This window comes from Balaenoptera physalus (genome assembly GCF_965194825.1).
Source record: "Balaenoptera physalus genome assembly, chromosome: 3".
Classification (NCBI taxonomy): Eukaryota; Metazoa; Chordata; class Mammalia; order Artiodactyla; family Balaenopteridae; genus Balaenoptera; species Balaenoptera physalus.
The window spans coordinates 58001571-58017056 of record NC_138890.1 but is presented as its reverse complement, the minus strand read 5'-3'; the positions used below and the strand labels follow the sequence as shown (position 1 = coordinate 58017056).

At 41.8% G+C, this 15486-nt stretch overlaps 1 protein-coding gene across 5 annotated transcripts in view; it reads left to right on the top strand.

Annotated features, from left to right (window-relative positions):
• Positions 1–15486, top strand: part of ARHGAP26 (Rho GTPase activating protein 26) — a 470301-nt gene that overhangs the window by 151877 nt on the left and 302938 nt on the right. For all 5 annotated transcript variants that reach the window (XM_082454134.1, XM_082454135.1, XM_082454137.1 and 2 more), the window contains exon 10: positions 2464–2558. In XM_082454134.1, coding sequence (XP_082310260.1) covers positions 2464–2558 — 95 coding nt within the window. The remainder of the gene's footprint in view (positions 1–2463; positions 2559–15486) is intronic.

Below are 15486 nucleotides of genomic sequence, written 5' to 3'. Positions count from 1 at the left end.
TAACCACTAGTTTGTTTTCTATGTCCGTGAGTCTATTTCCTTTTTGTTCTATTCACATGTTTTCTATGTCCGTGAGTCTATTTCTTTTTTGTTCTATTCACATTTGTTTTATTTTTTAGATTCTACAGATAAGTGATATTATACAATATTTGTTTTTCTCTGTCTGACTTATTTCACTAAGCACAATACCCTCCAAGTCCATCCATGTTGTTGCAAATGGCAAAGTTTCTTTTTTAATGGCTGAGTAGCATTCCATTGTGTGTGTGTGTGTGTGTGTGTGTATGTGTATATACCACTACTTTTTCTTTTTTTTAACGTCTTCATTGGAGTATAATTGCTTTACAATGGTGGTTAGTTTGTGCTGTATAACAAAGTGAATCAGCTATACATATACATATATACCCATATCCCCTCCCTCTTGTGTCTTCCTCCCACCCTCCCTATCCCACCCCTCTAGGTGGTCACAAAGCACTGAGCTGATCTCCCTGTGCTATGCGGCTGCTTCCCTCTAGCTATGTATTTTACATTTGGTAGTGTATATATGTCCATGCCCCTCTCTCACTTCGTCCCAGCTTACCCTTCCCCCTCCCCGTGTCCTCAAGTCCATTCTCTACGTGTGTCTTTATTCCTATCCTGCCCCTAGGTTCTTCAGAACCTTTTCTTTTTTTTTTTTTTTTAGATTCCATATATATGTGTTAGCATATGGTATTTGTTTTTCTCTTTCTGACTTACTTCACTCTGTATGACAGACTCTAGGTCCATCCACCTCACTACAAATAACTCAATTTCATTTCTTTTTATGGCTGAGTAATATTGCATTGTATATATGCGCCACGTCTTCTTTATCCATTCATCTGTCGATGAACACTCAGGTTGCTTCCATGTCCTGGCTCTTGTAAACAGAGCTGCAGTGAACATTGTACACCACTACTTCTTTATCCATTCATCTGTTGATGGGCACTTAGCTTGCTTTCATATCTTGGCAATTGTAAATAATGCTATGAACATTGGGGTTCATGTATCTTTTTGAATTAATGTTTCGTTTTCTTTGGATATATACTTGGGGGTGTAATTGCTGGATCATATGATAGTTCTATTTTTAGTTTTTTGAGGAACCTCCATACAGTTTTATGCAGTGGCTGCACCAATTTACATTCCCACCAACAGTGTACAAGGGTTCCCTTTTCTCTACATCCTCACTAACATTTGTTATTTGTGGTCTTTTTGATGATAGCCATTCTGACAGGAGTGGGGTGATATCTCATTGTGGTTTTGATTTGTGTTTCTCTGATGTTGAGTGATGTTGAGCGTCTTTTCATGTGCCTGTTGGCCATCTGCGTTTCCTCTTTGGAAAAATGTCTATTCAGGTCTTCTGCCCATTTTTTAATTGGGGTGTTTGCTTTTTTTGTTGTTGAGTTGCATGAGCTGTTTTTATATTTTGGATATTAACCCCTTATTGGTCATATCATTTGCAAAAAGAAACTTGATTTGTACAACATGAGTGAATCGCAAACGAATTATGCTGAGTGAAAGAAGTCAGACGTAAAAGAGCATTCCATTTGTATAAAGTTACAGAATATGGAAACTAATTTGTGATGACAGAGAACAGATTCAGTGTTTGCCTGGGAATGGACTGAGTGGAGGGATGATGGATTACCAGGGACTTACCAGGAAACTTTTGGGGCTGATGGAAATGTTCACTACCTTGATTGTGGTGATGTTTTCACAGATGTATACAGATGTCAAGACTCATAAGTTGTATGCTTGAACATGTACAATATATTATACATTTAAAAATTATACTTCAATAAAGCTGTTAAAACATATTTATTGCACACCTACTCTGTTCCAGGGCCTTTTTGGTCTCTGGGGACACAAGGGTAAGCAAAAACAGACACAGTACAGTATGCCCTCAAGGAGCTTAGAGCCTAATGAGGAAAGAGACATTATTTGAATCATCACTTACAGCAACAGCAAATCTCACCTGTGATCAGTGCTGTGAGGGAAGGAGGGGTACATGGTGCTATGTGAACATGTCTGGGGGTGTTTGACCCGGTCCAGAAATGTTTTCCTGAGAAGTGACCATTGAACCAAGGTCATAGAAGTCCAGAGTTGGAAGGAGACCTCAAGGTGATCTTGTTTCAACTCTTATCAAACCTATAAATTAAACCTATTTAAGCCAATATCAACAAGAATTTAACCTAGCATGGGTTGATGCTGTACCATCATGATCTATTAGTACTCAAGACATTGGGCTCTAAGTATTAAACATGGCTTACAGATTTTATTTGCATGAGGCTGTGGTCTGAGAAGGTTTATGACCAACCTTCCACCTCCTGTGGTCCTGAACACTCAGGTTTGAGACGATGAAATGATCGCTTCTGTTTATGTGGCACGTTTGTCCTGGAGAGGAGCATGGCCCGAGTTCTGGCCTCATCTTGATAGTCTGTGTGTTCCCAACAGGGAGAAGATGAATTAGTCACCCTCAAATCCTGCACACGGCGGAAAACAGACTCTATTGAGAAGCGGTTTTGCTTTGATGTGGAAGCAGTAGACAGGTGAGTAGTTGTCACACTTTTTCTCAGGAACAAATATTGCCGAATTTGGATTTCTTTTCCATTCATTCAAAACTTTCTGGTTTTTTCCCCCTCTTTCCCTTCTCCATATAGACCTCAGGCCAGTTACTGATTTGCAAGAATCAGTATAGCCTCCCCATCCTATAGATTCAGCCCTGAGCCCCTGATTGGTTGGTTTAATTTTAATGACAGGGCTTCCCTTCTTGGGAATATGTGTTATGTCTCAGGAGGATGAATATATGTTTAAAGAAAACTGACTGTTTAGCATGACTGTTTCAGCTATTTAAGATTTTTTACTTAAAAATTTTTATGTAATGATTCAAAAGGAGTTAGGTAAAGGGAAAAGTGGAAGAAGTTCTATCAATTAAAGAAAAAGCGTTTATGAGAGAGTAGCATTGACATCTATACACTACCAAATGTAAAATACATAGCTAGTGGGAAGCAGCCACATAGCACAGGGAGATCAGCTCAGTGCTTTGTGACCACCTAGAGGGGTGGGATGGGGAGGGTGGGAGGGAGACACAAGAGGGAGGGGATATGGGGATATATGTATACATATAGCTGATTCACTTTGCTATACAGCAGGAACTAACACAACATTGTAAAGCAATTATACTCCAATAAAGATGTTCAAAAAAAAGTTTTTTTTTTTTAGTTACAGTATTTCGCCTCCCACTGTGTGTGTGCATCCAGGAAAGAAAGCAAACCACTTTCGACATCAGTCTTAGGAGAGGGAGCTCTGTGTTGTGTTCCTCAAGATTTACAGTCTCATTAAGTTGTACCACTTCATGGTGTTAAGCTAGTTTGACAGCATTCCAGTTCTTTGAGACACTTTACTTGGCAACAGGTTAATTCTTTGAATGAAAGCCATGAGTTAAGCTTATTTGAGCTGTCTATTCAAGATCAGCAATGCTAGCACAAAGATCCTTAAATCTCAGCATGATTGTCCTATAATGCTGTTAATTTATCCCCTTTGTTTAAAAAAAAAAAAAAAAAACGACACCACTTTGTCAAGCCAGTATCTACCCTCTCTGGGACGTTTACCTGTGGCCACTTTAGGGCAGCTCTAGAGGATCTGGAGCGCGAGTACCACCTGGCGTGTGCTGCTCCGTGTGCTGCCAGGTTTGAATTGCCTTCTTGTGGCATGATGTGTCCCTGTGTTGTGGCCCCTGAGGCTGCTAGAGCGCCCGTGGAGAGAACATGCCTGTTTAGCCTAAATCAGACATTCATGGAAACTTAACCGTGTCTCATTAGCAGTCTAGTTATTACAGCTTTGGCTTTCAAGTCAGGCAACCCGGATCTAAATTTTGACTTTGCTGCTTAGTAGCCATGTGACTTTGGGCAAGTCGCTTAATCTTGCAGGGCCTTGATTTCATTCTCTGGAAAATGGAGATGGTTATAGTACCTGCTTCCTAGCATTGTCAGGATCCAAGAAGAGAAGGCATATAAAACACTGGGCAGACTGGCAAATAATAAAAGCTCAACAGTTAGCTTTTATTATTTGTTAATTAGCATGTCCTGCATGTTTACCAGACTTGATATTTCAAAAGCTAGACTCTAAATGCAGAGAAATCAATATCATTTGTAAAGAGAAGAGAGTTCCCCAGTCGTTCACCATGTGTGGGTTGTGAGGGGGGAAGGGAGTGGAGGAGGGCTGTATGGTGGGGTAGGTTGAATTGGGGTAGCAAAGGGGGATTGCACAAAGTGTGCCTCAAACTAAGATGATTCTTGACTTAAAGCATCCTGACTCAGGATTTGTTTAAAGCCCTTGCAGGCATCTCCTCTATTCTAAGCATGGAATCTACTGGAGTTCGTATTGTTGGAATCCATGAAAGATGGATTAGCAGATGTGTTTGTGTGGAAATGGAGCCAGTTGTTTGATGCTGCTCAGCCGAATAGTTTCCAGAGATGATTGTCTGTTTGCAGAACTACCTGGGTGAGGGCAGCGCCCTGCATTGCAGCTCTTGTTAGATTTGGAAATGAGGTCAATGATTCTTTCTGAAGCTGAATTGTTTTCTTCTTCAGAAGTTTCCCAGAAGTTGCCGAGAGTTGCTTTTTAGGCAATTAAAACTCACCATGGTTCCTCCATCTCATTTCCACCCTTGCCAACACTTCCTACTGCCTTCCCCCTGTATTATGCCCAGAAAAGCTTTGCACGTCCCAATTATAAGCTGAGAGCAAATGTGTCACATTCAGCATACTGAGTGGGTTTGGGAAGTCGATTTCTTCTAGGTCATCATCTCTGGTTCCCTTGGCATGAAGTGGAGGGGCTGCAGTTGTGGTGCAGAATGAGGCTGCTAAATCTCCTCTTAATAAGCAGGAGGGGAGTAGATAGTACTGTTGTACTATTTGTAGTTTTGATGTTCTGTGTATTGTGACGCTTTCTGCCTGGGGAGAGCCTGCCCCTTTCGGGGCCGACCAGTTCTTAGAGTCAGCCGAGGGCTCAGCATGGTGAGCGCCATTGATGTGTGGACTTCCGGTCCAGAGCCACAGCGCCTCTACTGGCTCCAACAGCCCAAGAGGCAATATTCCTCTACCAGACACCTAGGGACCACTCCCACAGCCTATTAGCACCTGTGAAATTATTCAAACCAGCCACTCCTGAACGGTTTACCTATCCCTGCCTTGCCTTTGCTGCAGAAACTCTTAACAAAGGTCGTGGTCTAGGCTCTCCCCTCCGACCACTCCTGCCTCCTGGATGATGCTGGTGCTTTCCCACGTGGCCCTGTGTGGTGTGCCAAGTGTCCTGTTTCTAACACCTGTGAATATAAGAAACTTGGTTTGCCTGAGCCCCTTCTGTGTCTCCTCTTGTGGTCACACCTGACTGGCCATCACCCGAAATAACACAGAACATCAATGAAACCCCTTCTCTGCATTTTCTATATAGGTTGTCATCTTTGGTCTCAAAGATTAGGTTACTGTTGGCAGTATTTTCTTTAGTGTCTTTCTGCATTTTCCCCCCACATCCAGGAAGGGACTGAGGTGAGAGGGAAAAGGCATTTCCACGCACTCAGGGGAGGCATCCCTGGGAACTCTGCCTGGAGTCCTGTTCTCTGGAAGACTCCTACGCCTTGCTTTTTCACTAGCGTACTTTAGCAAGGAGGGCATGCTGCTAGCTGTCGTGCTGTCTTTTCAACCTTCCACAGACTTCTTAGCTTCTACCTGCTGAGCTGGAGAGGCAGAGGGGCAAAATGCAAAGTTTAGCACCTAGGAAATGTGAAAGTAAAAGAGGGAATGGTTATATTTAACAGCATGAGGTTTTAGAATGTTCCCAGCGTATGTTAACTGTAGCATGTATAAGCATTATGTAGTATCTATTAATGTTTTATTCTATCAAAATATTAATACATGCTAAAGTGTGGATTATTTGAGTTAGAATATGTGATGTTGTGTGGTTTTAAGGTTGAATACTTTTATCCTTCAGGCTCAGTGATGGTGTTTCACGTTGCCCTGTAGCAGAAGCTGTAGCCTTTAGGAAGTGATGTTCGAGGAGTTCGGTGTTGCAAGCTGATGACATCAGTGTCTCTTACTGTGTGGTGAGAACCGCACACTCTCAGCCTCCACAGGGGTGCTTGTTAGAACTACAGCTATAGGCCCCAGACCTATATAATCTGACTTTCTGCAAGAGAGACCCTGAAATCCACTTTTTGAATAAGCTCTTCTGTTATCCTCTATTCTTAGTCATAATTGGTACATTCAACAGCAGGCATATCGCAGTACAGTTTTCTCAGAGCACATGAAAGCATTTTCCTTATTAGAAACATAACAAGCAACAGTAAAACAAAACAAAAATAAAACACCCTCAGGCTTCTTTACTAAGGAGCTTAATTCTTAGCCTTGTGGAGGAGAATATAGCTAGTAGTAAAGGTGATCACCAGCCTCTGTTACAGATTACCAGGAAAAAAGCAACAACGATAACCACAATAAAACCCACTTTTTTAGTTAACTATGGAGGTGGGGTGAGGGGACCAGCAGTAAGGGAGCACTTTCTGGAAGCTGAGCACTGCTCATGTATTTCATGTAATTCTCATGTAATCCTCACTACAGCCCAGGGTGGCTTGTGCTCCAAGTATCTCATGTTACTGAGGAGGAATCTACAGTTTAGAGGGTGAGTCTTACCCAAGTTTCAGGTGGGATTTGAACTAAGGGTCCTAGGACCTCACTGTAGGGCGCTTTGCTGCCTCAAAACTCAGGGTTTTTAGAAACGTTTCGGGTGATAAGCCCAGTGCTATCTGTACTTGGGTTTCAGGGCCACCACTGACAGTCACTTTGCTGACTGTGAAGTCTGAGGAGGGCTTTCTCACTCTCATCATTGGCATTTGGTGCATAAACTAATGGTGGGTGAACTAAAGCAGCACACTTGCTTCTGTTCGCATATTTCCTGCCCTGTACTCTTCAGAGAGCCCTCACGTGACTAACAGTTTAAAGAGGCACTGCAGAGAGAGCACAGGCCAAGCACAGGGCACATAGTTCCATAAATGCTATGTATTTTTTGTACACCTCTTCTTTTACCTTTTATTCTTAAGATGACACTCATTTCTGTTTATCTCAGGAGACTAGCATAAGTAAAAAATCAAAGCAATAGTGCCATTTATCAGTTGATTGTTTTCATTGTATCCCAGCGCATTGCCGTCAATTTGTTAATCCTCAAATCCTGCTGGAAAGGGGTTAATCCCTGACATTTCCGTCCTCTAGGAAGAACTGTTGTGACTCTGACCCATAAATGAGCTAGAAATCAAATTAAGGGTTAATCCAGAGCTTAGGGATTTAGATTTATAGCTCTTGAACTTCTCGTGTCAAAGATCCTCTTTAATACCGTGAATACATTTCAGAACGTTACTTTTAATTCTTACATCTAAGTTCTCTTACAACTTTGACATCACAAAACTAGACCTGTACTCCCTTCTCTGTATCCTCCATCCTTCCAGATTGACTTCCACATAATTATATAACTCTACATAATTACATCTCATCTATCCCTTTTCTCTAGTGTCTGCCTTTTCTTTTTCCTTTTTCACAGAACTAGTTTTGGGGGGAGGTTCAGACCTAAGAAGCTGCTGAAGACCAGTGGACTTTTCTGAGCAAATGTTGCACAGGCTCATATTAGCTCTTCAGGCCTTTGGCTTTCTTTGAAGAGAATTTTATTGTTTGCAACATTGAAAAGTGAAAGTCGTAGAAATTCTTGTGACTTCAGTTGCAAACTGAAAAATTGCTTAGATCGAGGTATCATGTCCATCAAATCAATGTGATGCTTCTTTGAATTTCCCTTCTGGTTTTGTTTTTCAATTCATTTTCAGGACTGTAGCATTTAGAATATTACATGGCTTTAAATGAACATGTGTGGGTTGTAGTAGTTGTGGGTGTTGCTACAGCATTCTCCAAAGAAGAATATTTTCTTATTTTCCTAGAAGATATTTGTTATGGGTTGAGTCGTGTACCTCCCAAATTCATACGTGGAAATTCTAATCTTCACTATCTGACAACAAAAATTATTTGGAGATAGGGTCTTTGCAGAGGTAGTTAAGTTAGAATGAGGTGATTAGGGTGGGCCCTAATCCGGTATGACTAGTGTCCTTATAAAATGGGGTAATTTAGACACAGAGCCAGACAGGTACACAGGGAGAATGCCATGTGACCATGAAGGCAGAGATCAGGGTGATGTGTCTTCAAGCCAGAGAATGCCAGAGATTGCTAGCAGACCACCAGAAGCTAGGAGAAAGGGATGGAAAAGATTCTCCTTTCCATACTTCAAAAGGAACCCATCAGCTGACACCTTGCGCTGGAACTTCTAGCCTCTAGACCTGTGAGATAATACACTTCTGTTGTTTATGCCACTCAGTTTGTGGGTCTTTTTACAGTAGCCCTAGCAAACCAATACAGTATTGAATAAGAGGGCCTTTCTCACTGAAGCAGCCATAAAAGGGGCCGCCGACAGCCTTTTAGATGGATGGCCCAACACACACTCCTTAAACAATCCCATTGACAAGGAGCCCCACTTCACAAAGCAGCTCTTTCACGTAAATTATCTTCCTTATTCTGGATACTCTTTACAGTAGCCTAAGCTTTCATTAGCTTTTTAAAAAGTCATCCGTTCTTATCCCTTAATAAAGAAGCATTCTTCGGTGCCTTTGTATTACCTTACCATAGAACCAAACGTTTGAAAGTTTATATGTTATATTGGTTAATGGACTAAAGAATAGATTTATCATTTTTTCTTTAAAGTGTGTTAACTCTTTCTGAGGGAGCTTAGTGTAAAATTCCTGGGTAAAAATGGGACTTCATCTAAAAACAGCTGTTAGGGGTAGTGGCGTGTGATACTTGCCAATGTCTGTCTTCAGTCACTTTGAACAATTAACTCCACCGTGCAGTAACTTATGGAAATGAATGAGCACATGTAGGGGAAATATTTGTTTAAGCTGAAGAATCATGGTGGTAGTCATCTCCCAGCATCTCTGCATTTGTTTATCTTTAAGAGATGTCTCACAGATGTATGTGACACATGGGTATTTTCTCCCAAATGTATTCCAGGAGGGACCACTAAACCATATGGAAAATAATAGAAACAAAAGGCTTCTTTTTGATGCACTGAATCAATGTAGTCTCTTGAGGGGTGGTGTTTATACTTGGGGAAAGGAAATAATTAGAATGCTTTATGTTTTCCAGGACTAGCTGACCCCAACAGAAGCCCATACATTTGAAGACGTTATGTAGAGTGTTGAGTGCCCCATTCCCACCCTTGGTACTCTCCAGAGGTGGACAGCAAAGGACAGCTTATTAGGATGACAGGGGTACTGGGTGCTAGTGGTGTCACGGGGACCAAGACAAGCATAGTCCTTGCCTTCATGGATCTTACCGTTGATTGTAGAATGGGCAGGCACGTACACATACATTCGTGCAACTGAAGGTATAAATACTGGTATGTTGAGTGTTCCAGCAAACTTGGAGGACCAGAATGCTGTAGGGAAGATGTAACACACAGAAGGACTTCACCCTTCTACTCTTAACAGAGAATGATGGCATGACTAGAATGCCCTGAATTTTCATTCCCTCTCTCCTCCCCTCCCTTCCTCATTTATTAACCATAACTACATACTGGAGACTCTACTGACCGTGGAGATATAAAGTTTAATGAAGCATTAGGAATCTAATGGACTTTCCTTCTTAAAAGTCATCTGATTTTTCTTGCAAACCAAATCCAAAGTCCTCCTTCTGTGAGCTTTCCACGAATAGGTAAAGAGAGACAGCTTTCTTCTGAACCAGTCCCAGCCTGGCATGTCATGCCCACTGTCAACTCTATCCTCGCGTCCCACCGTGTACTGTGTATTTGCACAGTGTACGAGCTTTTCTTTGTATTGGTTGGCTGGTTGTTTAATTAGGTATGTTTTATATAACTCTGTTCAATTCTAAATATCTGTCTCAGGTGATTTGCTCCCAGAGGCAGAATAACGTTATTTTATCCAGCTTTTAATCCAGTACTGTGTGCATGTGGTTGTTCAGTTTTGTTTTTTATGGTAATGCAATATTTGAGTTAGATTATTTTGTTCTTTCCTTCGGGACTTTGGTGAAGTACTGTGTAAGAGACTACAGGAGCTGAATCATGTTAGTTGATATTTAAACTAAAATTTGAGCGAGTACACACACAATCTACATTTCTGTATAGGTAGGACAAAAAAAAAACAACAGGAAAATGGGAGATAGGTAAGAATAGTGGCGGCTAGAAAGGTTAATGGAAAATCTGAATAATCTACCCCAACCCTCCAATGAGTCACCACTCTTATTTCAAGTCCCTTTTTATAGAAGGCTGCATGATGCTGGTAAAAGATCAAGCAGCCCTAAGTTTGAATTTGAGATCTGCTTCTTTACTAGCTGTGTGAGTTTGGGCTGGTGGTTTAACCACATCTGTAAGGTGGGGCTAATCATACCTACCTTGCAGGATTATTTTGTAGGTGGAATGCTTTAATATTCTTCCCTGATGTAGTTCTCTGTCGGAAGAGGTTGTTCCTTTGAAGTTTTTCGCTCTACCCTAAAACCCGGGACTTCCTTGTTCTTAATGGTGAACCATAGCTTTGGAGGGTATTTCTTTGAGCCCGTTTGTTTCATTTTGATGGCGTGCCTTTTTCCTATAGTGCCATGACTCTTCAAGTCGTCTATAAGCTGAGGGTGAATACAGGTGCTTTAAGTATATATCCGCAAAGGGGCTGCCAGGGGAAGAATCTGTTTTCAAACTATATATGCGATAACCCGTTATTTATCTATTTTTCCTATACAAGATAAAAGGTCTAAGCCCCTCCTTCCAAGTTATGGTCTACAAAAGGAAACCGTACTAATTTTAAGTTAAAATAATACTCTTTTAGTTTGGTATGTGGTGTGTGTGCATGTATTTGTTTGTGCGTCTTCGTGAGATTGCGTGAGTGTTAAGACTGTGTGTTTTCCAAAAAGGATCATCTTATGTAAGAGACTTTGTTTCAGTGCTCAGCCTCTAGATGGCAGTTTTGTATATGTATTAGTAACTATTAGCTGGTCCCGTTGAAAATTAGCTGTCCTTTATACATTGACATTTAGTAGTCAGTGGTGTGTGTGTGTGTGTGTGTGTGTGTGTGTTTCTGTGGAAGAAATGATCATGTGAATATTACCTCTTAAAGGAAGCGTATTCTAAGTGACTCACTCTTTCTCTAGAAATTCCTTCCTCCCACCCTTTTGTGATAGATCATTTCATACCCAATTTCCTGCAGAAGCAAGCATGCTCAGTTAATGTAACTTCTGTTTAAACGTTACATTTAACCTTGCTTTCTGAGCTCAAGTGTCGGGCTCTTTGCGTCAGGGACAGCTTATTTGAGGATGATGAAAACAGATGAGTGATTGGGACGGTCCAGTGTGTGTGCTGAGAACCAGCCAGTCGTGCTTTTCCCTCTTGGTGTGGCCTGTCTTTATCTTTTGCAACAGATGAATCCATTTTTCCTGGTTTCAAACTTCCCCTCCCCTCCCCTTCTCACCCCTTGTTTGAAATAATATTTGATTTTGCCTTCCTGCTGGTTGGTTAGAGTGCTGGTCTCAGTGCCATTGACATTTTGGAGAGGAAATGGCTTTTTCCTTCCTCAGAGGGTGTTCTCCTGCTCTGACTTCCATGATTTGGGTGGGAGTGTGTGGGGGGGAAATATTGTACTTTCTGAATTGCTCCTTGGCTGTTCTGTAAAATGAGCTAGCTAAGAAGTTCTTAGAATCTTTAGAATTCATGTATTTTTTAAATTACTGGGTTTTTTCCCTTTTAAAAAATTAAATGAGAAAGCATTCGCTGTTTGATTCCGGTTTAAGTAAGAGTGGGATGTGTTGGTTAATGGACGGTGGTGTGAAATGAGGCAACCTTATTTATATTATTTCTGTTACTTATTTCTGTTCTTATTACTGTTTCTATTCTTTAGCCTGCATAGTGAAATTTGGAGTTTTATTGATTGAGTATACCAGTTTATTTGCCAGTTTCTAAATATAGAATGAGTTTATTTTTTAAAAATCGAAACCAAAATTTTGCTATTACAGAAGTCCAAAGAAAGGAGACGGTTCAAGCAGCAAACTCCACTTATCTGCATGTCTGATCATCATGAGATAGAATACTAACAAAGAAAAATTGATAAATGACCTAGAAGGTTTCTTGAATTAGAGTATTTTTCATAGTTTGTTATCAAAATAACAAGTGTTTGCATTCCCCCTGAGAGTTACTCATCCTGGCAATTAATAATGCTTTCTCCTGGTGCTGGGCGTTGAAATCTGCTTACTCCTATGTCCTCGGTGCCCATGGCATGCGCATCCCTGGCAGTCAGTATGTTTCATTTAAGACCATGTAACTTAATGTGCCAAAGATGTCTTTGTCTGGGCTTCCTGATGTTTCATGACTTCAGTCTCCTTTAAAATAAAAATACAGGAAATTATCTGATGTGATTGGCAATATTACTCTTCAGACTATGATCATTGCTATGGTCCTAATTATTTTAGGACCTTTCCTCCCAGGACGTCACTGCTGTAGGTTATAATACGTTATGGTTCATTCATTCATTAGGATCAGATCCTTTCTAAATAATTGATTAGAAGCCTGCTTCTGAAAACTTCTTAAGGGGTGTGTGTGTGTGTGTGTGTGAGTGTGTGTGTGTATGTTTGTTTGGGGCGGGGGGCGGGGGAGAGGAAGTCCCTTCTTCCCTCTCCCCTTTCCTTCCTCCAGAGAGAGAGAGAATGAAAGAGAGAAGTGCCTTCTTCCCCCTCCCTCCCTCCTTCCTCCTAAGGAACTGGTCACCCTGGATCCCCAGGGCACAGACTCTGCCTGCACAAGGGGGCAGTACAGTGTTGTGCTTAAAGTATGGGCCTTGCTTTAGAGTCAGACAGACTGGGTTCAAGTTGAGGCTTTCCTGCTACCTAGCAGTGCAAGATTGTGCAAGTCATTTCTGAGTCTCAATTTTTAAAAGAAGTATAATGATAGTACTACTTCATTGCAAGGAACAAATGATAATGCAAGCAAAGTCCTTAGCCTGGTGCTTGGCCCATAATAAACACTCAGTAAACCTTAGCTGCAGTTGGTGGGCCACTGGTTTGCAATGTCTGGTTTCCCTCTCACGTTCTATTTCTCTCACCTGTACCCCACCCAGGTTACCGTGCCATATGTATTCTTCTCATGTGCAAGGATATGTAATGCACAAGGATCGTCAATGGTTGATTATCTCAGAGCATGCATAGTTCTGCAGATTCATAAGTTTTTGTCTCCAGATAGTAGATGAATGTTGCCCTCCTGTGATGACACTGGGTCCTCAGTATTGGAAAAAATGGGAAAGTATCCCAGGTTCCCCCTTCATTGATGAACTGGAAAGGCTTCTGCTGAGTTGGACTGTGAGATGCATCAAGAATACAGACATGCATCATTGTTGGTCCCGGTGCACGAGATGACGTTATAACATGTGATGGCCTGGGGTGGAGCTCAGGTAGGGAGAGGCAGAGAAGGACGAGCACAGACCCCAGAAATCGCAGGCTGGTGGTCCACAGACATGTTTGGTTTGGCTTGAGTTGTTGAAGGCAACATTTTAAAATGGGAAAAATCTGTAAATGTTGATCGTGACTTCCTATGTGCCAGCTGTTTATACGGCTGAATGGCGGATGCCTCCTTTGGGTGGGGTGTGTGCTCTTCACTTTGCTGCAGTCTCCACCATGCCCTGTTGTCCCCCATCATGATGACAGGGGACAGCTGCCACTTTGCCTTGCATTTGTACTGTTATTTTTCTCATAGAGGGGAAACCCCCTTTGTTCCTATGACTCTATCAGAAAGCAAAAGTGCAGAAGAATAACAGGCTGCATGTTTTAAGGAAAATGAGACCAAGCCTATTTTCCTTGGGGCAGGGAAGAATCTTATCCAGTTTCACTCATTTTGCTTACTTGCCTGGTCACTATAGATGTTTGACTCTGTAATTTCATACACACACGGAAGAGATGTCATTCTCCAGTATTATCCTGCGTTGGCCATATCTTTGTGTAAATGAAGATCTGCCATATGTTTGTGTAAATGAAGGTCTACTGAAACCTTGAACACTTAAAATTGCCAAGGAACGGCTAGGGACCAGTTTTCCAAGTAGCACTTTAAAAGCAAAGGACCACTTCCTTTGGCGCTTGCGTATCTCTTTTCACCTGTGGATGGCAGTCCATTCTCCAGACCTTCATTGTTTCCCTCTATCTTCCTATCTAAACGTAGTGAGGTAGGTTTCATGTACAGGCTGTGAGTACATGTGTTTCTGTGGATGCCACAGTCCTTCTTTTACTCTGAACTTGACCCTTAAATGTGCCATAGTGTGGATAGAAGCTGGGGAATGAACTCTTGCCAGCAGAAGATTCATAGTCTTATGAATGAATAAACCCAAGATCTTTGGAGGTCGATTTAGAAAGAACAGTACTGTTAGATTCTGAGTGTGTTTGTTTCAGTGGGGTGGAGTGAGTTAGTAATAGCATTTCCTGGTCCAATAGGAAGCGGATGAATTGCCAAGCCACTGAGATCACCATTGTTGACTCAGATTCAGGAATAAGATTAGAGTAGGGAGGCTGTCGAGTAAGCCTGGAATCAGGGCTGGTTGTGATTCTGCTTGCTCCTGGCTGATGAGAAGGCTGTGAGCTGACATCAGTAGTCCCGGGTTCCTGGATGTGCCGATAAACTATGTATTGATTTATGAGGGCCCTTTGTGGAGGCCAGAGTTGGAAGGAGATAGGGCGGTGGGTAGCAGTTTGCCCTGTGATAGGTGAATAACTATTTTCTGCATTGCCTATGTAGTGTGAGAGGTGAGGTGCTTAGAGAAAGTTGCAGATCCTTGTTCATGCTTCTCAAGCTGATCCAGATATAGCACTAACCAAGGACATATTCAGAGTGAACAGGAGGTACTGTATTTGATGTAGAATTTTAGGATTGAGCCACAGAAAGGATTGTAAGTTATTTGTTCCTTCTCTCATCTGGTGGTACTGGGAGCACCCTGGCAGATTTTCTAGAATTTGCTGAAGACCTCTTCTTTGTCCTTATCAATTATCGGACATTAATTCCAAAAGGGGGAAGTAGGCCACTGTGATGCTTTATTCAGGAGGAAAAAAGGAAATGGCTGTGATGTCAGAACCTGTATGTCAGTCTTTGGCCTGGCTTGCTTTCTGGTAGAGGTGTGATTTTTCAGTGCTGTGTGACAGTGTTTTGGGGGTGGGGTCATGCGTATCAGAAGCACCCTGGCTCATTTCTTTTCCTTTTAACCTGCTCTTCTCCCTCCATAATTTTGACTGTACTGACACTTGCCGTCCATTCCTTCCACTGACCTGCCGCTCATTTGCCCCTGTGATAACAACTAATTTTTGGAGCATTTACTGTGTGTCTGACACTTTGAAATGCCTTATACATATTTCACTTAAC